Here is a 26609-nt window from a genome sequence, read left to right as displayed (position 1 = left end):
TACTTCGGGAATTGCACTGGCTACGTTTTCCACAGAGGGTGGAATACAAACTGTGTTGGCTTATGTATAAGTCACTGCACAACTCTGCTCCAGAATATCTAAGAGAACTCTGCATTCCAGATGAACTAGCTGACAGACGTCTTACGCTTAGATCAGCTACATCTACGTCGAAAGGAAAAGTTATTATGCCTCTACGCAAACAGCGCACTAAATTCGGCGAACGTGCATTTGCGGTCGCAGGCCCTACGGCATGGAATGCTCTCCCAGCAGAAATCCGAAACTGTGAGAGTGAAGTGATATTTCGGAAGAAACTTAAAACCCACTTGTTCTCTAAATCATTTGAATAAATTCTTAGCATGTGGTGGAAAAGTAATATGAAAAAGTACATTATTTTTCTTAAATTAAAAAGTTAAAATTAAATTTATATCTTTATAAAATCACTTTGTAAAGCGCCCTTGAGGTATTATATTACGAAAATGGCGCTTTATAAGTTATCCTTAATTATTATTTTTAACTATTTATTTGAAAATAAATAAAGACTCATTCTTTCTGGCTGCGATACGCTCCCACTTGATATTTAATGATGCTCACGTTTACACACACCTGAACACTTACTTCCACACAAATACACACTCTCACACCCCTACACTTACAAATACACACAAACACACCCTTTTGTTGTACCACAATTTTATATGATTTTTATTTAGAAACTTTACTGGTCTGTTTTTAAACCGTATCTTTTTTATATTATTATATCATTGGTGACTGTTTTTTTTCTGTAAAATAAATAAATACAAGTATTTTTTTTTTAATACACTAAAATTTCTCATTCAGATGACAAAACAATTAATTGAGGCTTCACCAAGAATTAAACTCGGAATTTTATCATGACAAGAAGTTCAAAGCGGATAGTGATCCATTATTGACTTATTTTTAATATTTTGTAAATTTATATTTACGTTTTAAACATTATTATTGTTTTTTAGTTGTTAGCAGGAGATTCTTAGCTAGTCGGGATCTGAAACATAGAGCCTATAAACATTTAAACAACAGTGAAATAAATATAAAAGAATACATTAGTTTCACGTTTAAAACTAAATAAAGAGTTATCACTAACTTTGGCAACTTTTAAGTTTGTACTACTAATATAAGGTTTACAGTAAAATGCGGAAAAGCAGAGTTAAGTATTGAAAGAAAATTCATAAAATTAATATTGAACGTTATCATATTAAATTATGGTTGGGAAAAAAAATGTATAAAAAGATCGTCAGAAAGTTCGCTACAAAATATCGGACATTTTGAGCGAGTCGTAATATCGATCGGTCTCCCTTTCCGCCGCACTAGCGCCGCAGTCACAAAAATTCACGCGGCGGCAATGCGTACTACGGCACATATTTTTTAAGTTTGACTAGTACCGCGAGCGCCGCACGACAAATCGCCGGACGGAGTGTGTTTCGCTGTGAAGTGAATCCAAAATCTCTTGTGCGTGCATGTTAGTGGGAAACGGATAGCAAACATGGCTCTGGAAGGTGTTAAAAGTGGCGAGAACCAAGAATCCAGTGAAAACCCCGCGGAGGCGAAGACCAACGGAGCTGACAGAGGCAATAAACAGGTAAGGGGGTGTGTGATGTATGATATCTGCGACCGACTCCTCGATCAAATCTGAAACACGCACAAAACCCCGAAATTTCAATCGAAAACTAGCACTTTCTCCGTTCTTTTGTGTTTTTTGGTTTCCCCGCGCGGAAGATCTTTAGCGCCTGTCACTCGCTAAACGGGAGTTGACCTATTTTCGTTTTTCGTTCCCGAACGCCCTGGCTATAATAAACACGCTCGTAAACATGACCTAATCGCTGGCGTTTTGGAAATTGCGATTCCGTCGCGTCAACCGGAGATCTTCCGACGTCCAGATTCGGATTCACACCGGAGCTGTCAAACCCCCACTTGTCATAATAGAGCACACGTATTTCGTGCGGGCATTGTCATTCGATTGTAGCGATTACATAAGTCTACCGGCGATCATATTGTGTCAAAACAATTCAATAACCGAACGCCGCATATCGTCCGCGTTATATTTATTTACGAATGCGGGCCGTTTATTTCGGACGAGAAGAATGCAGTTCGATAAATCATTTACACGTCTGATATTTTAATCTTTTCCGATTTTGATCGCGCGTTTGCGTCACGATTCGACGCGAATTATTCAGGAATATCGAATGAGTCGGTTCCTTATAAATAATCCAAGGACACGATTCGTCCAGTGTTTTGTGTTTACACATCACACTCTAGAATACAAATGCGAATTAATATTACTTACGTGCCCCAGCCCGAGATTAATAACATCCAGCGATCCATAACTCCCGGTTATTATTTATTATTTCATTAAAACTTTAAACAGTTTACGTTCGAAATTTATCCTCGTTGGACCCGAATTTACAGTGAATCACAACATCTGGTCGACTCGATGTAAACATACGCCGTACATTTGTATAAAACCGTTCCGTAATATAAACACGTTGAGTATACACTGAAAAAGTCTATTTTTGTAACAATATCAAAGGAGCATTCATAACCTCCATATTTAAAATCAACTGTCAAAAATTTCCAAAATAGTGACGCGACCACAGAATATACTATTTAATAATAAGTTCTTACTCAAGTACCTTTGCGCAGTACGGCATTATTGCTAAACGCCATAAATTATTTTTCGAATTTTAGCCGAATATGGAATGTTGCCAATTCCATTTTTATGGCGAGTAAATCCGCTGTGCCCATTTTCAACGCGAAGTTATTCGCCTATTGAATAATGATTATGTCAGTTTTTCTAGGAATCAAAAATAAGCCACAGAGAAATGTTTTTACGTATGCAACAGAATGGCAGTTAAGTTGCTAAAAAGTTATTGGCTTGGAACTAAATGTACGAACTCTAGAAATTCGCCAATGCGAAATAATTTCATGAATAATTTCGTGCCAGCGGATTTAAGCAATATAATTTTGTTTCTGAATATTAATTTGTGTATGACGTTATAAAGCTGTAAATATTACACACATCTCGGTTTAGTTGAAACTTACCGACAAGGTGGCGGCGGCGTCTCGTCTCTGAAAAAATATTTATCTTTTTATTGTTAAGGTAGTTTAATGTTCTTTTGAACATATTTTGTTTTATTTGAAAAAAAAAATATTTGCGTTCTTAGGATTTACCCAAATATTCAATTTTGAGGGCCATTTTCAACGAGTTGTAAATAACTCACTATTAGAAAATGGGAATCAACTTGGGGTAGAGTGGGATTCAAGCCACGGACCTTTGATCTGTGAGTCCGAGACGCTAGCCACAGGACCACAGCCCGGCTCTAATTTGTTGATTCAGCCCTCGTGTGGCTATGCCACACGATTCTCTTTTTATTTTGTCAATGTTGAAATAGTGATTTATTTGACAACCACCATTGACATATGTATTAATACATAGATGCCCCGAATCCTAAAAAATTATGACAATTAACTCATGCCCGAACCGTATTTAGTCATTCTTCAACCTGCAGCTAGGCGTGACGTTTATAATCGAAACGAAAATGCCCAATTGTGTCATGAAAGCGTGTAAAAACTTTTCGGATAAACATTGTAAAAAATATTGTGTAACTTTTCATTGGTAAATATTTGCTCATGAGTGATTTACAAAGCTTAAAACAATTAATATTAAAAAATAAATGTTATTTATTGTAAACGTCAAACTACGCCTAGCGGCGCAATTGCGAAGCTCTTCTAAGTTACTGTGATGCAATGACAGGAATACGTTTTAAAAATATAATAAACGTGAGCTAATATTGTTTTTTCGTTCCTAAAAATCCAGCGAAAAGAAATGGGTCGAAATTATAAGGAATTTAACATTTCCCTCACTAAGCATCCAAAAATTACACATGATCCGAACGGGGGGACCAAACGACCCCAGCGCCTACTTGTGTATGGCGTCAGGAGAGTAAAACGTTGGAAGTGTTTATGACCGTGCAATAATTTATTCACGTTTTCGCGTACAAATATTTTACTTATTCGTGTATTTTATTCATTTTTGTTAGTTTGCCGAATGCTTATGTACAAAAAGTTAAATTGACCAAATCGGTCTATGGGGGATTCGAATCCCCCCCTTCGGTCCGGCTAGGTTAAGGAATGAACCTGATTGGGGTCCACCAAAAACGAATGTTGATTGTTAACGTTAAAATACAAACTTTTTTATGTATCAAAAATAAGTATCCTTCAATTTTTGGTAGCGTATGCATGCTCGTGAAATGCAGCTCTATTATAAATAAACAGTACTAAGTAACTATGGGTACATTGTGGCGGTGAGTGTAATGGTGTGACATTAATTTGGGTACCTGGACACCCAAACATCGACGGTAACGAGGCAGCTGATGAACTGGCAAGGTTGGGAGCTGAGACTGCCCCAACAGGCCCTGGGCCCTACCGTGAGCTGCCCAAACGTGCTCCTCGCATTGAGCTTAGGCCATGGGCCAGGAAGCAGAGCGTAATGCTCTGGCAAAAAGTATCTGGCCAGCACCATGCAAAGTAACAATTTGCCTTCGATCTCATAAAGCTCAGCCTCATCAAGTGAGGGTTATCACTAGAGCCCGCCCGGGGCACTGCAGATTGAACAAACACCTTGCTAAAATGAACCTTTCCCAAACTTCTAGATGTAGGTTCTGCAGTGCAGATGAGGAAACACCTATACGTGTTATATGTGAATGTGATGCTTTACATCATAAAGGAGCCTCATCCTCGGGGGACCACTGGTTGAACTTGAGGATGTTAAAGAGCTCGTCCCCTACCTAATAGCCCGATACTTTACGGATCTGGGCTTGGAGGGGGAGATTTAGCAAAATGTATACTCTTGCCAGGCTCTTTAAATACTAGTAGCTTAATCACAAATAACTATCGACGTGCTTAAAAACACGCTAAGCATTTGCGCCATCACAATGAACAATAATGGACATGCTTAATTTATCGCGGTCATAGGTCAACGCGTGTGTAATCTTTAAGTTAACGCTCGTGTCGGTTTGTTTTTTGTTTTCCTCGTAAATAAATACAGTTCACTGGCGAAAAATCGGCGTTTACTATAAAAAAATAATGCAATATATTGCATTTGCAAAATAGTAAGGAGTATCTAATACAAAAAAGTGAAAATTAAATAAGTATTACTATGGTGACTGACATTTGGCTTGCCAACCGCCGGCGAAATGCAATAAATAGCGTGATAAATAATAAATAAAAATAGCATTTTTGGAATATTTTCCATATTTACACCGGTGAAATTCAAATATGTGATTGCGCAGCAGGATTAAACGTATATGTATATATTTTGACATTTAATATTAGGTGTTCACGGATGTTCCACTGTGATCGCGAATACGATAAACAACCGTGGTGAGTAATTGTTATCACGTCGCTTATTAGCACGTCGATAGTTATTTGAGATTGAGCTACTGGTATTATTTACACCTGATGATGGGTAATTCAGAATACCTGAAACTATTAGTTTTATGATATTTTTCTCGTATGTAGTAAAAAATTACAAAGTGTCTTATCATTTTCTTTAACCTTCAGAAAAACGGCGCTATGCTCGCTCGCTAAAGTTCGCTTGTTATCAAATCATCTAGTTTTTTTTTTGTGGAATAGTTATTCCGAATCGGATTTCAAATTTAAAACTTGTTCTCGGCCAATAAGAGTCGCGGACCGATCGCCTCTCTCGATCGATGACTTTAAAAATTGTTGTCAATAGTAACGACGCGATAAAGGTCATATTCGCGTGGCGAGACAACCGATTCTCGACACGCGTTCCCAGAATAATTCCATCGTAAAATATGAATGTTTGTAAAATCGGACTACACGGGAATTCAGTTGTTAGCTACACGCTACATCACCTCGCCAAGTTTGATTTATAGCGCTCTAAATTCAAGAGTTGATCAGGTATTAGCTGCTTTCAAGTAAAATCCTTAAAAAGGAAATAGAGCGGAGAAAAGCCTGCTTAAATTTAAATTATTTCTCTAAGTACTTAGATTAACAATACAAAGCAAATATTTTATTATTTTTTTAAACTTTTAATTTTTTAAATTATTTTTTTTAAAAGAAAAATAAATTGACAGGCGCCGCGGCGCAGTGGTTAATAATAATAATAATTATGGATAACTTATATAGCGCCATTTTCGTAATATCTCAAGGGCGCTTTTACAAAGTGATTATATAAAAGATATAAATTTAATTTTAACTTTTTAATTTAAGAAAATTAATGTACTTTGTCACCACACGCTAAGAATTTATTTAAATGATTTAGAGAACAAGTGAGTTTTAAGTTTCTTCCGAAACATCACTTCACTCTCACAGTTTCGGACCCCTGCTGGGAGAGCATTCCATGCCGTAGGGCCTGCGACCGCAAATGCACGTTCGCCGAATTTAGTGCGCTGTTTGCGTAGAGATATAATAACTTTTCCTTTCGACGTAGATGCAGCTGATACAAGCGTAAGACGTCTGTCAGCTAGTTCATCTGGAATGCCGAGTTCCCTTAGATATTCTGGAGCAGAGTTGTGCAGTGACTTATACACGAGCCAACAGAGTTTGTATTCCACCCTCTGTGAAAAACGTAGCCAGTGCAATTCCCGAAGTAGTGGAGTGATATGACTGCTTACTGAAAAACTGGCGCCGCAGGTTTGAAGCCACCGGTTGTCACAATAAAAATATACGTAGTATACAATAATTTATTTGATTGAAAATCACGTTATTTAGTCAGCTTCTAGGCATAATATTGTCGGTAGTAAAAACGATGTCCATGCAACAGCAACAGTGTTGGTAAAACTAACGTTGTACTGCTCTACTAGGGACCATCGATTTCTTAGTCCCTGGACCGGTACCTGAAGCGTAAGACTGATCATCTTACCTGCAAAAAATGATCAAGATATGCTGCGATTGATGTACCGATGCAGTGCCCTATGCACCATTGGGTGCGGAAAGGGAATGATGTTTTTTTTTTTAATGTCATGCTAAAATGGCGTTGTATCTTCTCTGCCTACCTCCGCGGGGAAAAGGCTTGACGTTTCGTTTGTACTTTTAATGATAGTTCAGATATTGGTAATAGTCCTTAAAATATAGCTTGATTTTTCATTCACTGCTTTGCTTATGCATACAAAGCTTTTTTTCCTGGTATACCTGAAGCGTAAGACTGATCATCTTACCTGCAAAAAATGATCAAGATATGCTGCGATTGATGTACCGATGCAGTGCCCTATGCACCATTGAGTGCGGAAAGGGAATTATGTTATTTTTTTATTGTCATGCTAAAATGGCGTTGTATCTTCTCTGCCTACCTCCGCGGAGAAAAGGCTTGACGTTTCGTTTGTATTTTTAACGATAGTTTAGATATTGGCAATAGTCCTTAAAATATAGCTTGATTTTTTTCCCCTCTTGTCCCCTTTATTCACTGCTTTGCTTATGCATACAAAGCTTTTTTTCCTGGTATGTGTATTTTGCACAATAGTTAATTTTCACGGATCTGAATCAATTCCTTCATTATTTTTTTTTCATGTTTGTGACTATGGCCTTTAGAAAGTCAATGTATCTTTCGGCAGTGGCTTCATTTTTTATTACTTCCTCTGGGTTTTCAAAACTTTGGCCGCATTGTGCGCACATTTGTACGCAGTTTAACCTCTCGGCGTCAAACATAGGACAATCGTGTAATGCATAGCTTGATTAAAATGACAGCTGCCAAACTAATGTCACTAGTGATGAAAATCACTGATCACTGATCACTGATCACTGACTATGTACCGATCAAATCGATTTTATCAGTTTTTTCATGCAAACATGAAACTCTGTGTTCGAAAATTAATATAAAAACGCGAAAACAAGCCTATTATGTGTTTAAGACAATTATTCACCAAAAAAAGACATTTATACCTTTTTTCATGTACAACATCAAATGATTATTTTTTTCGTTCGATTTACATTGACCAATTTGTCCCATCTCTTTTCAACATTTTTGCAAAATTATATAACCTTGTAAAAACGTCGTTGATAATTAGGTATATACTAACAATATTTTGAGTTTGTCCAAATTTTTGTAGACAAGGACTGGATTCAACTCCCCCGGGAGCTGTTTATATTAACATATTACAACAGAGATGAAGAAAGACAGGTCATAAGCCCTGTAGATGCCTGGACTTCTATATTACCTTCTCTGAAATGTTCTTCATCTCTGTTGTAATATGTTAGGTATATATTGTTTTTTTTTAGTTTTAAAGCTGATTTTGTATAATTATGTTGATTTATATGTCGAGCATTGTATTAAACAAATGAATTAACATGCCAGATACGAATGATTTTTCGTGAGTCAATATAAATCACTCCTTAGACGTTACTACAAAGTTATGTCGTCACTTTTGCTGACAGCTGTCATTCTATTCAGGGTATATTTTAAGGACTATAGTATAGTGTTTTGTGTTCTTGTTTGCCTGTAAGGTACACGCACACATGCGGAAGTAAAACAGAAGACAATCGCTCTTTTTTTTTTCACACGGTTGACGTTTTTATAGCGGGAAGACGTCATCATTATAATTGTGTTTGTTTCCATTGTATCTATTATTAACATATTACAACAGAGATAAAGAACATTTAAGAGAAGGTAAATAGAAGTCTAGGCATCTACAGGGCTTATGACCTGTCAATGGCTGGTTTAAGTGGCCACTTTACACACTGTGACATTCACCATTCTGCCCATATTTAAACAGCTTTATTCCTTCAATTCTTTCATATGTTGATGTTTGTGAAGTCAAAGAGCTTAAACCTTTATTTATGCGGGTGAAATTCATCTAATTAAATTATTTCACCTACATACTAGACAATGCTTGAAAATGTTATTTTTTACATTTCTATACTTCTTCATGGACCAGGTGGATTTATCAACAATATTTTGAGTTTGTCCAAATTTTTGTAGACAAGGACTGGATTTAACTCCCTGGGGAGCTGTTTATATTAATATATTACAACAGATATAAAGAACATTTAAGAGAAGGTAATATAGAAGTCTAGGCATGTGTGTAAAGTGGCCACTTAAACCAGCCATTGACAAGTCATAAGCCCTTTAGATGCCTCTACTTCTAAATTACCTTCTCTTAAATGTTCTTTATCTCTATATAATAGAAATAATTAAATTAGATGATTCTCACCCGCATAAATAAAGGTTTTAGCTCTTTAACTTCGCAAACATCAACGGATGAAAGAGTTAAAGGAATATAGATGTTCGAATATGGGCAAAATGGTAAATGTTACACAGTGTGTAAAGTGGCCACTTAAACGAGCCAAGGGCAGGTCATAAGCCCTGTAGATGCCTAGACTTCTATTTTACCTTCTCTGAAATGTTCTTCATCTCTGTTGTAATATGTTAATATAAACAGCTCCCCAGGGAGTTAAATCAAGTCCTTGTCTACAAAAATTTGGACAAACTCAAAATATTGTATCTATTATTATTGTTGTTGTGTTAGTTTCGTAGCTCAAGGCGAACTATGTAACTCTTAAAATTCAGCTTCATCACGGCTCCATGTCCACGCTCCCTAAACTCATTCGTGCCTTGTAAAGTTGGCAATCGTGGTTGAGGCTCTCAGGAGGCATCCGCAGTGTATGGCCCAGCCAAGCGTATCGCCTCCGCTTGATGACCGTTGTCACCGGAGTTTGCTGCGTCCGTTCTCTTATTACCTCATTCCTCACAGACCTTATCGGTACCGGTAAGGGCAGGTATGAAGGTAATAAAAACCTAAATGAGGTATTGTTACAAATTGAATATTCATCATCATCATTCCCTATCCGCATCTAATGGTACATAGGGCACTGCATTGGTACACCAATCGCAGCATGTCTTGATCGTATTTTGTAACATGAAGGTAAGATGATCAGTCTTACGCTTCGGGGACCAGTCCAGGGACTATGAAATATTTTAGTGTGAAAACACCCTATTAAATAAGTATTTCATATTAACCCTGTTGGGAATCGAACCCGAGACCTCTTGCATTGTGCGTGGTAGGCAAATGCGCTGACCATTACACCACGAGGCGGACAATTGAATATTACAACCAGAATTATCTTCTTTAAAAAAAAAAATACAATTCTATAAAAAAAGGTTTCAACTGAAATATTTCAATAAATATATACAGGGTGTTCGTAAAACCCCGTCACATCCGAAACCACGATGATCAGTATGAGCAAGAAGACATATTGGCACGTTAAAATATTTTTTTAAAGCGAATAAAATTTTAAAAAATAAAATATCAAAAATAGCAAATGGTTGTTTACTTCTGCAGGGGTAAAACGAGTAGTGGGAAGGGGGGAGTCTGATACTGCGCCGCGCTCTCCCCACTTCTCCCCTGCAGAAGTAAGCAACCATTTGTTTTTAAAAATATTTTATTTAAAAAAAAAATCTTTGTTCTTATTATCTTTTTAAATATGCTAATATGTCTTCTTGCCCATACTGATCATCGTGGTTTCGGATGTGACCTTTTGTGTTAAGAACACCCGTGTTCGGGTGTAAAAGTATGAGGTGACATTCATTTTTATGACATTGTGACATCATAAAATTTTCAGAAGATGATTATTACAGTTTTTTGTATGAAACTGTTTGAAGCTGTTTTAAACAAAACATAGAATTCGCCATCCTGAATTCGATAACATTAATACCTCATTTTTTCCAAATTGTGGACTGGCTGCTTTCTGCATAACTACGTTTAAGTGCAACTGAAACGTACCTATGAATGTTACACAATGTGTTAAGTGGCCACATAAACCAGCCATTGACATGTCATACGCCCTGTAGATGCCTAGACTTTGTTCTTCATCTCTGTTGTAATATGCTAATAAAAACAGCTACCCGGGGAGTTGAATCCAGTCCTTGTCTACAATAATTTGGACAAACTCAAAATATTGTTGATAAATCCACCTGGTCCATGAAAAAGTATAGAAATTGAAAAAATAACATTTTCAGGCGTTGCCTAGTGTGTAGGTGAAATAATTCATTTAGATGAATCTCACCCGCATAAATAAAGGTTTCAGCTCTTTTACTTCACAAACATCAACAGATGAAAGAATTGAATTATTATAAATGTTCAAATTTGGGCAGAATGGTGAATGTTACACAATGTGTAAAGTGCTTACTTAAACCAGCCATTGACAGGTCATACGCCCTGTAGATGCCTAGACTTCTATATTACCTTCTCTTAAATGTTCTTCATCTCTGTCGTAATATGTTAATAGTACCTATGTATTTTTTTTTAATACAAGTGATCAAATAAACATTTTGAATAAACGCCATTCTGTCGGTATGTGCATAAATCTGGGTTTAATTGCGAAAATTCTAGATAATTTTATTGGAAGTTAAGTAAGCTTCTGTGCGATTGGATTTCTAAACTGGGTGACAAGTGACGTGATCTGCTGACGTCACAAATATCATCTGTCATCGATATTCTCGTGCATGTGTCCAATTGACGAATGCCTAACATGTGTGGCCATGCTGAAAAACAACATCACAATAAAATATAATATTTAAGCTGCTAAATTGGGACAACATATTATTAGGCCAGAGTACGTACTCTGATGGGAATTAAAAATTTTTCTTCAAAAAAACATAAAATTTTAATTAGTATAAATGTATTATTGTTTTGTGTTTTTTCTTTATATGTCCCATATTTTTATTTTTCTTTTTTATGTACTCGTATTTAAAATTATATAAACTCCTATAAATAAACAACTCAAACAGTGTACGTCACTCTTCAAGCACAAGAGTAAGTCTCTTTTTTGGAGAGTTACAGTAATAACATTTACTAGATGTGTAAAAGTAGATACGTTTAGAATTTCACAAAAACATGTACTTTTTATGAAATTTATTAATAAAAAAATAAAAAATTATCTACAAAGTAAAGTTAAATTTTCTGTATGAAAACTAGAATATGTTTACAATATTTTTTTAAAAATATTCAATTACCGGTTACCGACGAAGATACTTTGAGTTTTCATACAAATATACACACATTCGTACATAAATATCGATATAAGTTTTACCGTCTCAGGATATACCGATGAAGATAGCCGTTCGTAATCGCGGCCCTGCTCTTTAGGTCACGGTAAACAATGCCACCTGTCGGCTATTGTATTAACTCACACGTGCATAACTTGTAATATTATACGTCGATCAATAAGTGCTGGCGCGTTCGCAAAACTTCCACAAATTAATTTTTGATACACAGTATGTTAATTTAAAAAAGGTAATATTTAATTGCAACCAAATGAGCTAGTTCTAAAAAAAGTCGGCCTCCCTGTGTAACGGTTAGAGCGTTTGCCTACCATGCAAGAGGTCTTGGGTTCGATTCCCGACATGGTTATTTAAAAATAAAAATTAAATATTTATGTTCTTTTGATTTACCCAAATATTTTATTTTAAGGGGCATTTTCAACGAGTTGTAAATAACTCACTATTAGACTGTGGGAATCGAGTTGGGGTAGAGTGAGATTTGAACCACGGACCTTCGGTCCGTGAGTCCGAACCTAGCCTAGAATTTTCATACAAATATACACACTTTCGTACATAAATTTCGATATTAGTTTTACCTCATACCAGCACTTTTGCTGATTGGGAATATTTCGTACTAATAAAATATGTAATAAAATGTAATATGTAAAGTTTAAAAACCTTGTATTTTGTCATAAATAAATAAATACCGTCTCAGTATATAACGATGAAGATAGCCGTTCATATTCGCATCCCAGGGCTGCGACGGTATAAACTAAAATCGACATTTACGTACGAAAGTGTGTATATTTGTGTAAAAAATTCTAGGCTAGGCTCGGACTCACAAAAAATGTAAACATATTCTATTTTTCATGCAGAAAATATGTTGAGTTTTTCTACTGACATTTCTTGGTGGAACTGCATTTTAATTATAATAATAAAAATACTTTACAGTTTTATTCCACTTTTATTTATAATAATTTTATAAATTATTTACCAGTGACTGGATTTTGTCGTGACCGACATCAGTCTGACGATGTATATAAAGTATTTTTATTATTATAAATCATGCAGAAAACTTAACTTTACTTTGTAGATAAAATTGAAAATAAATTTTAACTTCCCATTAGAATACGTACCCAGAGACCCGATTACAATGCGAAGTTAACAGAATTATCTTCGACTGTCTGTAAAAAAAAAAACGATATTTGTGTACGAAAATGAGTATACTTGCATGAACATTTAAAGTATCTTCGTCGGTAACCTATTATTGAAGTGTGTACAACATCAATATTAAATATTAAAAAAAATATAAAAAAATAGGTTATAGGATAATGACGAGCGATATTTAAAAACTTAGCGTAGTTAAGGCCGCGCCCAGTCAAGGTGATATGATATGTGATATCCGAGTCGACACTATTACGCGAACAATTAGGAATTCACTAATTAAATGATGACCGACATAACGGGCGCTTACTAGATACACTGACATATCCTTAACCATTTGTGTAATTAAATTACAACTAGCAGGCAATAGTCTGCCACATGCTAGAAAATACGGCCCTTTGGCCTCGTGTAATCGGCCCTCGCGTTCGTTGATCAGCCATTCAGGGTTGATTAAACTGGCAAAAAAAAAAACAAATGCAAACAAAAAATATTCAATATATCCCGTGACACCACACACAATTACTAGAGTTACTCGGCATTCCACCCTGATGCTGCAAAAGCAATCGAAAATTATCACAAGTTTCGGTCGACGAGGATTGGTCTACTTCTCCATTAAAGTGTACAACCTACTTCCATTGTCCATAAGGACAATGAGAAACCACTGTCAATTTTAAATCGCCATTTAGAAATAGATAATGGAGGTAGGATGCGCACGGATTGATTAGTGGATCAGGCCAAATAGGTAGAAATATGTTTTTATTTGTGAGTTTTATGTGTTTTTATTATGTTTTATACGTATTTAAGATTATGATTTATTAACGTTTAATAAGCCATGTTTAAAAATCATTTAAATGTCTCGGCACGGGACAACGCAGTAAGGGAACATTATCTTTAATGTAAAAAAAAACTACATACATTGAGGGCATTGGAAGCAAAGATAGCAAACTCCCGTTTTGGTGTTTTCGAGAAAAATAACAAAAATGGCTACACTAATGCCAAAGAGAGTCTTCATGTTAGAAATGTTATTCTTACTGAGCTTCGATTTTTCGAATTACGTTGATCAATTTGTCCCATCTTTAAAGATGTTAGCATCTTTGCAAAATGACGTAACATTGTAAGAACGTCGTTAACTCTTAAAAGACTACGGTAAATAATCCCTTTGCGCGCGGTGATGTAACATCGTGTTACCACTAGTAAAAGACGGAATAGTCTGAAATTCAGGCATTAAAAAAAATAAAAAAATAGAGGCGTACTGTTTAATCATTCCTTTTCCATAATTTATGCAAATAAAGATATAATTTTGCCCTGTTGTAGCAAAATAAAATAAAAATCATAAATACGCTTCTCATATTACGCGCGTGCGCCCCACAGTCATAAACCGACTGAATACTGAATCTGTTTTACCCAACACCCGCCACAGAACAGCGTCTCTGTCTTCCTTATTATGAGTTCTGTCTTCGTGCTCTCTCTTATAAAAATGTGTTGTTGAATTAGCGGACATTCATTCTTCGCGCATAATCTCCAGCATAATTATACAAATTTTACTTTCCAAATCCGGTGTGAAAATGTCCATTTGAAGATTACAAAAAATACTAGTTTATGGTTTTTAAAAATAAGAGAGATATATCAAATCTTCTGTCCTGTGTCGACTAGTGTGACATAATAGCCACACAAGAGTTAATAATTAGGTTTATTTTAGTTTTAAAGCTGATTTTATATATTAATGTTGATTTATTTTTCATTTCATTTCATTTCATTTTTTTTTTTGCACCACAACAGGCCAGGAGGCCCAATTGCAGTGGTGAATTACATTACAGAACAACCAGGCTTGAGAAAAATCACATTTTTAATTTTTGTGTTCTCACCGGGAATCGAACCCGGAACCTTCCGTGCGTGAGTCAAGCGTCTTGACCACTACACCACGGAGGCCGCCACGTTATGTTTCACGTATTGCAATAAAAAAATAAATTAACACGCCAGATACAAATGATTTTTCGTGTGTCAATATAAATAACTCCTTTGACGTTACTACAAAGTTATGTCGTCACTTTTTCTGACAACTGTCATTCTAATCATGGTACATTTTAAGGACTATTGCAAAACTCGTACGTGTTTTTGGTACTAAATAATTCATATTTCAGGAGAATCTCGCACGAGCATTCTGCTGGGATCTCCTCTTGTAATTGTATGACCAGAAATGTGTCAATGACTCTTTTATAAAAATGTCTAATGTCCAGTACCTTCACAAATTGAAACAATGTCTTCGGTGGGAAGTCGGTGGACATCGAAGCATCACTTATTGTATGCAGTAGATTCACGAAATTTTTGTCGATATTAGAAAACGACAATGTAACCCACTTGACCACAGAGCTCGCAAACCGTCGCTCCGGTCGGCAAGAAATCGCGGAGTGGGGTGAAAGGAGAGAGTAGTGGGGGAAAGTAATGAGACCACGCTCTTTTTCCTTTGAATAGGTACGCGAAACGGCCACAAAGAAAACTCAGATAGAATTGAAACGAAAGAAAATAATGACAGAGAAAGTTGGTACAACAATGGAAGCATAGAATGAATACCTGTGCCTATTTATTTACCTACATTTTACCCGCGGCTTCGCTCGCGTGCTTTATTCTAGGGAGAAATAAGTTCTGACGGGAAGACATGTTTTTTTCGGGATAAAAAGTAGCCTGATCGATTGCCGGTCCTCGAACTTCTTCTTCCGAGTCGGTCCCTCAATGCTGAGGATCGTGATCACCATGAACACTTCTGATTAGTCTGTTCCACTCCATTCTGTCCTCAGTCCGACCGACTGACTCATCAAATTTTAGCCCCGAAGCCACCTTTATTTGGTCAGTCCATCTATATGGGATTCTACTCCGGCTTCTCCTACCTTCAGCTCGGCCCGACATTGTTGCCTTTTCTAGATTGTCTGGCTCACGTCTAGCAATATGTCCAAAGAAAGACAGTATCCTCCTCAAGCACATCACCGATAGACGAGTTGTAATATGGAGCTCTTCCATTATCGATGCATTCGTCCTTCTGGCTGTCCGAGGCACTCGCAGCAGCCTTCTCCAACACCACACCTCGAATGAATAATCCTCTTCCTCTCGTAGGCACGCATTGTCCACGTTTCAGCCCCATACAGGAAAACGGAGAATACCAGGGCTTCCATCAACCGCTTTTTTGTATTTATTGATATACCTCGATCTCGCCAAATCTTCTTCAAACGGTTCATTGCTTCTTTGGCCATTTGAATCCTGCGACCAATCTCAGGTCTGCAACTGCCGTTGTTGGAGATAAGCGAGCCGAGGTATACAAAGTCATCTATCAGTTAAAGGTCTTGCATCTGTCTTGTCCTTAGGAGACTGCCAGCTCTGTCTACAATCATCAGCTTTGTCTTACTTTTATTTGTTTTTAGACCCAGAGCCGCATTCTCCAACTCTATCCGTCTGAAGGCTTCTGCTAGCGCGGTTTCATCTCCTCGGTCCTCCAACTATCGCTTTGCAAAAAATACGACCAGCAGATCAATCACAAATAACTATCGAACATGCTAAGCATTTGAGCGATCACAATGAACAGTAATAAACATATTTAAATTAATTACAACAGCGAGGGAAAACACTATTGAGAAGGGAATATGGAGTCTAGGCATTTACAGGGCTTATGACCTGTCATTGGCTAGTTTAAGTAGCCACTTTACACACTGTGTAACATTCACCATTTTGCCCATGTTTAAACATCAACATTTCCTCATCTTTTCCATCTGTTGACTTTTGTGAAGTCAATGACAGGTCATAAGCCCTGTAAATGCCTAGACTTCCATATTCCCTTCTCAATAGTGTTTTTCCTCTCTGTTGTAATAAATTTAAAAACGAATAACTCCCTACGGAGTAAATCCAGCCAGTCTGCACGCATTTGGACATACTCAAACATTATTGAATAATGAACATGCTTAAGTTATCGCGGTCATAAGTCAACGCGTGTGTAATCTCTAAGTCAACGCTCGTGTCAGTTTGTTTTTTGTTTTCCTCGTAAATAAAAACAGTTCACTGGCGAAAAATCGGCGTTTACTATAAAAAATAATACAATATATTGCATTTGCAAAATAGTAAGGAGTATCTTTATTAATATAAAAATTTTAAAATTAAATTACAATTACTTTGGCGACTGCTTTTCTTGACATTTGGCTTGCCAACCGCCGGCTAAATGCAATAAATAGCATGATAAATAATAAGTAAAAAATAAGTAAAAATAGCAGTTTTGGAATATTTTCCATATTTTCACCGGTGAAGTTCAAATATGTGATTGCGCAGCAGGATTATACGTCGCGAAACGTAAATATTTTGACATTTAATATTAGGTGTTCACGGATTTTGCATTGTGATCGCGAATACGATAGACAACCATGGTGAGAATTTTTTGTCTCGTCGCTTATTAGCACGTCGATAGTTATTTATGATTGAGCTACGGCCTGAACAAAAGTTAAAACGTAAAAAATGTTTTACTGGTGGTTTAACACTGCAATATTTCACTTTTCCTGGTCTGGTGTCCGAAGCGTAAGACTAAACTCCTTACCTTCATGCAACAGGTGATCGAACTACACTGCAGTCAGTTGGAGTTGGATTTGTCTATAATGATTTGGACAAAGTCAGTTGTTCTTGGGGTCTTTGTTTTCATACGCCCCTTTCAAAACGCTATAAATTCAAAACAACTACTCGAATATGAGGGTATAAATTATGCAAATTGGCAATGAGGGTTCGGCAAGTCGGTGGCTCAATTTGGTTAACAAGGTCGCTTGGTTCACACCTTTTATTGATGTGCCCAATCACTGTCATTTGCTGAACACTTTTTTATCCCCTTCGTGTCTCAGAACGATTCGACTTTTTTGTGCACGCGATACAATAATCTACAAAACGTTAAATTATGCGTGAAGTGTGTGGGAAATTAATCAAAGGGTTGATTGTACGTGTGTTACGTCTTTCCGGCTGAGAAATTGCAGTGTGACCTTTTTTACTAATTTGAAACTTTGATTAGATTAGTTTGATTGGTATTTTCAATTTACGGTCCGTCGGGGATTCTCAAAAAAAAATAAGATAAGAAAGGTGACGATTACAATCGGAAGATACGACAGCCATACCTTCACTATGACGGTATAGTTGAAGATAAATTCCCCGAACGATCACGAAGACACACTATCGACTCTTAATCTTCCAGTTTTGAGGATTGCATTATTTGGATGTGTTGTATTGTCGGGGTTATGTCTTTCATTTGAGTAAAAGTAGTTTTTGAATCTGTGAGTATTGTTTTAAGCTAGGGTTTCCTAGGACAGCGGTGCCCGTATTTTAACGGCCGTAGTGAACGGTGATACGGTGGATAACCGTCGTAACGGTGACTAGAGTGTGGTTTCCTAGGAAAACGGTGTTATCAACACCATCTAACACCGTTTCCCTAGGAAACCACTCTCTATTCGACGTTACGACGGCTGTCTACCGCATCACCGTTCACTACGGCCGTTAAAATACGGGCACCGCTGTCCTAGGAAACCCTAGCTTTAGCGTATAATTGCTTTGGTGTAATACGTTGTGATTTGTGGAATATTTCTTCAGTAGATGTCTGAATCTGTTCTGATAAAAATATTCACAAAAACGGCATTTCTCAATTTGCAGAAAACAGAAGAACATTTTAGAGATGGTTATATAGAAGTCTAAGCATCTACAAGGCTTATGACCTGTCATTGGCTGGTTTTAGTGGCCACTTTACACACTGTGTAACATTCACCATTCTGCCAGTATTTGAACATCTATAATCCTTCATATTTTGATGTTTGTGAAGTTAAAGAGCTTAAACCTTTATTTATGCGGGTAAGATTCGTCTCAATGAATTATTGACAGATCATAAGCCCCGTAGATGTCTAGACTTCTATATTACCTTCTCAAAAACGTTCTTAATCTCTGTTGTACTATGTTAATATAAACAGCTCCCCAGGGAGTTGAATCCAGTCCTTGTCTACAAAAATTTAGACAAAATCAACATATTATTGAAGATAATAAGTCTTCTTTGTTTATTTTTACATGTTAAAATATTTAAAAAAAAAAGTATATTGTTAAGTGTCCTCGGCACGGGTAACCCCAGTGAGGTCACATTATTTTTATTATTAATCTTTAACATATTACAACAGAGATGAAGAACATTTAAGAGAAGGTAATATAGAAGTCCAGGCATCTACAGGGCTTATGACCTGTCAATGGCTGGTTTAAGTGACCACTTTACACACTATGTAACATTCACCATTCTGCCTATATTTGAACATCTATATTCCTTCAATTCTTTCATCTGTTGATGTTTGTGAAGTTAAAGAGCTTAAACCAGCCATTGACAGGTCATAAGCCCTGTAGATGCCTGGACTTCTCTTAAATGTTCTTCATCTCTGTTGTAATATGTTAATATAAACAGCTCCCCAGGGAGTTGAATCCAGTCCTTGACATTGTCCATTTATACAATTTATAGGGTTTAAATATTACAATAAAAGAATAGTTTAAAACATTTAAAAAAAGAAAATAAGCATTGACAAACATAAGGGACATCAAGACAAGATCTGGACTATTTATTTAGTGCTCGTTTAAATCGTTGTAAACTTGAACCAAAAAAGTCGAGGAAAGGAGAATTACGGCCATAGTTTGTTCTATGCTGATCGATGAACAGTACTTCATTGTTTTTTAACCTACAAGTCGGAATTTTGAATTTTACTTGTCCCAGTAATGATGGAACATCGATTATACTATTTAGTATGTCGAACATATATATGGAATCAATATTAGTTCTACGTTTTTGTAGACTTGAAATATTTGACATTGACTCTATATCAGCGTAAGAATAATTACCTCTCTCTAGTCCAAGCATCCACGCTACTTGTCTCATTCGCCCAAACCAATATTGAATCAACTGCTCCACAAACGTGTAGTTTATGCTATTTTTTTGTTATTTTATTGTGCGTTTTATAATATGAATAATAAAGATGTACATAAAATAAATATAAACTTTAATACGTAGTGGTTAAAACTGTCTGAATATTTTGTTAATTATATCTGTATAATGGATATAATGGTTCATAATGGAGTTCTGGTACCAACCCTAATGTATGGAAGCGAAGCATGGAGTTGGAAAAAAAGGGACGAAAGTAGACTGAATGCTGTTGAAATGCGATCCCTCAGGCGAATGTGCGGAAAAACAATGTATGATAGGTGCCCTAATGTCGAAATTAGAGCAGAATGCAAGGCTGAGTTAAGCATTATCGACAAAATTAAGAAAGGTCTTTTGCGATGGTTCGGTCATGTGGAGCGAATGAATGATGAAAGAACGGCTAAAAAGATTTATGATGCGAATGTGTCTGGTTGTAGAAGTCGAGGAAGGCCGAGAAAGACATGGCATGATCAAGTACAACAAATTCTTGAAAGTGGTTATGTGAAAAGTCGGAATAATCGACGTGCGTGCATGAGAAGATGTATGAATGTGAAGGAAGCAAAGGAAGTGTGCCAGGACAGAGTGGTGTGGCGTTCTATCCTCTCTGCCTACCCCTCTGGGGAAATGGCGTGATGGTTAGTTAGTTAGTTATATCTGTATATAAGTACTCTTGTTTATTTTCACATGTAAAAATATTTAAAAATAAGTATATTTTTAAGTGTTCTCGGCACGGGTAACCCCAGTGAGGTCACATTATTTTTGTTATTAATCATTGTTTATAATGAAAAAAAAAATGAATTTACCATACCGCTCCCGACACATCTCATTTTTCCAATAGTGCGGACTCGCTGCTCACGTTTAATCATACTTTACGTAGGACACGTCGAAATATAAAGGATTACCTGCTCTTCATTTTGTATGCATATGTGAGTGTTTATTTATTTATTTACGGTTCTGTGAACCTTTTACTAAATTATAATACCGAGCCACTTTTTGTGGCTAGCTTGTGTTCAGTTCAAACGCGCTTAGTTCAAAACGAGCTATAATTGGTTTCAAGTTTCAACGAACTTCGTGTAAAGGTCCTTTGGGGGGGTGCGGTGAGGCCGAACAGGTTGGTGTTTAGGTACCTACGCCTAGCCGTCATGGGCAGGCCGGTAGGCTCGTGGACAGGATACCCTAATGATCAGGAATGTAGGTTATATGGTGTAGGCAGGTACGTGTAAGGGTTGAAAGTGAATCGATATTCAGCCCCCGGAACTGTAGGACACCCCGACATAACCATACTCACCTAAACCTCAATCACAAATAACTATCGTAGTGCTTAAAAACATGCTAAGCATTTGAGCGATCACAATGGACAAGTCATGAGTCAATGCGTGTGTAATCTCTAAGTCAACGCACGTGTCGGTTTGTTTTTTGTTTTCCTCGTAAATAAATACAGTTCGCTGGCAAAAAATCGGCGTTTACCATAAAAACTAATACAATATATTGCATTTGCAAAATAGTAAGGAGTATCTAATACAAAAAAGTAAAAAATAAATTACAATTACTATGGCGACTGCTTTTCTTGACATTTGGCTTGCCAACCGCCGGCTAAATGCAATAAATAGCATGATAAATAATTGATTGATTTGGTGTTTATTTTGTAGGACTCCATAAACTTATAATTTTAGAAATGATGCATTTTCATGATTTCAAAATGCCCCAACAAGGCGAAACAATTGTCACGAAATTTTTGTTTTTACATTTATATTTTTTATATTTGTAAAAATAAAACAAAGTGTTCAGTAGACTGAATCCAGTGTTTGATTTCTAATATTGTAAGTTTATATGATAAATAATAAATAAATAAATGAAAATAGCAGTTTTAGAATATTTAACGAACTACAGTGCACACTCGCCAATAAGGATAATTCATACATTTGCAAATGAATACGCAAATGACGTAGATATATTTAATATAACAAGATTGCTCTAATTTTCAAGAAGATCTTATTAGGCTAAATGAATACTGCAAACTAAATCACCTTAAACTAAATACTAATAAATGTTATGTAATGACCTTCACTAGAAATAAAACAAAAACTAATTTTAACTACACAATTGATAACAATATCCTCTCTAGAGTAAACGAAATTCGCGATCTTGGAATTATACTTGATTCTAAATTAACTTTTGAAGCTCACATTAATGCAATCGTTAAAAAAGCTTATCAAATGTTGGGTTTCCTAATTCGCATAGGCAATGACTTTAGTAATATACAAACCATTAGACTATTGTACTGTACATATGTAAGAAGTCAGTTAGAATTTGCGTCACCTGCCTGGAACCCTCATTATAAAAAATACATTCATCGAATTGAATCTATTCAATCAAAATTTATATCATACTGCAGATTTAAATTAAGGGTTTCAGAAAATGAAACCAATGAATTTCTCACTCATCTTAACCTAAAACCACTGAAAACCCGTAGAAACGTAGCTGACCTTGTATATCTGTACAAAATTATGAATAATCAGGTTGACTGTCCACAGCTCCTATCCCTAATTGGTTTTAGGATCCCTGTAGCGCAGACCAGAAACAAAAACCAATTTCATATTTTTAAATATAAAACTAATGCTTGCCAAAATTCTTATATATGTAGAACTTGCAATCTGTATAACAATAAATTTAACCATATTGATATTAATAATATAAAATGCAACAATTTTAGAAAAGTAATTGAAAATCAATTTATGTTTCACTAATTTTTTTTAATATTTTTTATTTTTTTAAAAATATGTTTTTTAATATTCTCTTATATAATATCTTATTTAACCGAAATACCTACCTGTGCAGTTAGATTGTGTATGGATGTGTACATGTACATGTGTATGTGAGTTTGATATTTGGTTAATTATTATAAACACTTTATTTTATTTTAGTTTTTGAGTTATTTATTTTATTTTTATAATTATTATTTTCTTCAATTAAGTTGTTCTTCTTATAAGGCTCAATAATTATCGCAAATGTTATACTCGCTGCATATGTATGTATACTTATTATTATGTTATCCGCACTGTAAAATGTACATACATATCTAAATTTAATATCTATTCTTAACTTCTTATTAGTAATATTTATCTTTTAGCTTACGAGAAGGCCTGTAATTGGATCTTAATATATAATTTAACCTACACTGTAATTAATAAATATTGTAATCTGTTGGCATTCCAAAATAAAATAAAATAAAAAAATAAAAAAATTTGAATTTTAAAAGGCAGTGTATCAATTTACTATCTTCAAATTGTAATACCTAAATAATACTATGTTGATTTCAATTGTTTACCGTTTATTGACTTATATATGTATTCTAAATAAATATTTTTCTAACTTCTTCTAATTTTAAGAGTATTTTAATACAACTTATACTTATAAAAATGTACTCCTGTTCTCCACTGAAATACATGTATGTATTATTATGTATCCTCATATATTTTCAACTAACATGTTTGAACACCCATATTTCTTCAATTCTTCCATCTGATTGTCTACTAACATTAGGACAAACTCAAAACATTGTCATAAAAGCAAATGGTCCAAGAAGAAGTTAAAAATAAGAAAATTGTTTTCAGGCGTTGCCTAGTATGTTAAATAATTCGATCAGATGAATCTCTTCACAACAATAAAGGTTTTAGCTCTTTAACTTCACTTAAATCAACAGATATAAGAATTGAAGAAATATGGATGTTCAAATATAGGCAAAATGGTGAATGTTACATTGTTTGTAATGTGGCCACTTAAACCAGCCAATAACAGGTTATAAGCCCTGTAAATGCCTAGACTTCTATATTTTTTTCTCTAAAATGTTCTCCACCCCTGTTGTAATTTGTTAATTTTAATGACTCCCCAGGGAGGAAATCCACCCAGTCTGCAAACATTTGAACATGCCATAGAACCATATAATTTAGAATAATCCAGAAGCCGCATACGCACATCAAACAGAAGGCGACTAAACTACTCATAAATGAGTAGGTTTACGTTTTGACCCATTAGTTTATTTGTAGACGTCGCTCAGTACGCAACTCCTGAAGAAACAGGATGCAATCACATTTCATGTGTAATTAGCAAATAAATGTGTATGTAGCTAATGCATTACATAAAAATTGAATTATTTTTCCATCTGTCAGATTTTCGAAGAAACAAAATGAAAATTTCGTTAGTGTTGCCAGGGTAGTGATTTTTTTTACCGTACTTTTCTCATCTAACGAGAGAACTAATGAAAATTGGATCTTGGATTAAACAACTCTATCGTGGACATTTGACCGATATTATCTTTAAAACTATTAATATTTCTGGCTTGCCGACCCTTCATATACTGAGCCTACTCCCAGTACAAGCAGAATTTGCCAGAGTGTTTTTGTGCCATTTTTGTAACAATGTATGTATAAACTAATAAATAAATAAATAAAACATCAAATATTATTTAACATGATATAAAAATATCCGTTTTATGTAAAATAAAATTTGTTTTATATTTTAAGTTTAAAGTTCATTAATTTAATTACTCTTAAAAATGACACTTTACTTGTCTACTCTGTTGTGTCGATCAATATTTCCGCGTGGACAATAAAATTTTAGAGAAACACTGCTTGCTTTTTTTTTTTACCTCACTTGCGTTGTAATTATATATTTTCCCATCGTGCAACATTACGCGGCGACATCACAAATGCGCGCGGCGAAAGTGGGGGAATTATTGGACACAGTCCGATGTGTTCAAATATGATTCTACGCTCCTTTTGGACTATTCTTAATTCTATGCTCAAAACATTGTTAAATGATTTCTCCCTAATACCAAGTAAGCGAAGCCGCGGGTAAAAGCTAGTCAGTAATAAAGAAATAAAAAAATCCGCGACAGCAAAAAAGAAAAATCGATGTTACGTGATCATGTCTAGTTAGCAGTTAGCAGACAGAAATCGTAAGTGTTGTCTGAGAATGCATGTTAGTGGGGCGGTTACCGTAAGCAATAATAATTGGCAAATGTTCATACATATATGTACTAGTTCATGTTACGCAACAGCAAACTGGATATTGTCTGAGCCATTCTGTAATGATATGTTAACGGACTCGTTACTCGTGATCGGTCATAACTGGCAGGGAATATCACTAGCACTAAGGATATGCCCCATGAGTGAAACTCCCATTTCACTCATGGGGCATATCGTTAGCTACGAATAGCAGGGAAATTTTATGTTTTTAGTAGAGCATATTGTTTGCTACGAACGCCTATAGCTGGGAATATTGCTAGCTGGGAATTTCACCAGTGGGGCATATCGTTAGCTACGAATAGCAGGGAAATTTTATGTTTTTAGTAGAGCATATTGTTTGCTACGAACGCCTATAGCTGGGAATATTGCTAGCTGGGAATTTCACTAGTGGGGCATATCGTTAGCTACGAATAGCAGGGAAATTTTATGTTTATAGTAGAGCATATTGTTTGCTACGAACGCCTATAGCTGGGAATATTGCTAGCTGGGAATTTCACCAGTGGGGCATATCGTTAGCTACGAATAGCAGGGAAATTTTATGTTTTTAGTAGAGCATATTGTTTGCTACGAACGCCTATAGCTGGGAAAATTGCTAGCTGGGAATTTCACTAGTGGGGCATATCGTTAGCTACGAATAGCGGGGAATTTTTATGTTTCTGGTGGAGCATATTGTTAGCTACGAACTTCTGTAGCTAAAAAAATAACTATTTTTAGTGGAGCATGTTAACCACGAACGCCCATAGCTGGGAATATTGCTAGCTGGGAATTTCACTAGTGGGGCATATCGTTAGCTACGAATAGCAGGGAATTTTTACTTTTTTAAAGGAGTGATTTATATTGACACACAAAAAAACATTCGTATTTGGTAAATTTTTATTTTTTTTAATACAATTCTCGACATATAAATCACATAAATATATAAAATCAGCTTTCAAACTAAAAAAAAACTAAAATAAACCTAATTATTAACGACGTTCTTACAAAGTTACATCATTTTGCAAAAACATTAGAGATGGACAAATTGATTGATGTAAATTGATCGAATAAAAAAAAAAACGTTCGATAATGTTCACGAAAAAAGTATAAATGTCTTATTTTTGGTGAATAATTGTATTTAACACACTATAATAGGCTTGTTTTTGCGTTTTTCGTATTAATTTTCGGAAACAGAGTTTCATGTTTGCATGAAAAAACCGATAAAATCGATTTGATCGGTGCATGATCGGTGATCAGTAATTTCTCATCACTATTGACATGAGTTTGACAGCTGTCATTCTAATCATCTTACATTTTAAGGACTATAAGCAACGCCTGAAAATGTTTTTTTTTTTTAATTTCTATACTTCTTCATGGACCATGTGGATTTATCAACAATATTTTGAGTTTGTCCAAATTTTTGTAGACAAGGACTGGATTCATTCAACTCCCT

General features: G+C 35.5%; 1 protein-coding gene across 1 annotated transcript in view; it reads left to right on the top strand.

Annotated features, from left to right (window-relative positions):
• The first annotated feature begins 1060 nt into the window (after window positions 1-1060).
• LOC148274761 (uncharacterized) overlaps window positions 1061-26609 on the top strand; it is a 125647-nt gene continuing 100098 nt past the window's right edge. The window contains exon 1 of the mRNA XM_088236635.1: window positions 1061-1615. Coding sequence (XP_088092761.1) covers window positions 1520-1615 — 96 coding nt within the window. The 5' untranslated portion in view covers window positions 1061-1519. The remainder of the gene's footprint in view (window positions 1616-26609) is intronic.

The sequence above is a fragment of the Micrasema longulum genome, unplaced genomic scaffold (assembly GCF_059751315.1).
Source record: "Micrasema longulum isolate JH-2025_06_02 unplaced genomic scaffold, ASM5975131v1 h1tg001591l, whole genome shotgun sequence".
In the NCBI taxonomy this organism is placed as follows: domain Eukaryota; kingdom Metazoa; phylum Arthropoda; class Insecta; order Trichoptera; family Brachycentridae; genus Micrasema; species Micrasema longulum.
This window is presented reverse-complemented; position numbering and strand designations above follow the sequence as displayed.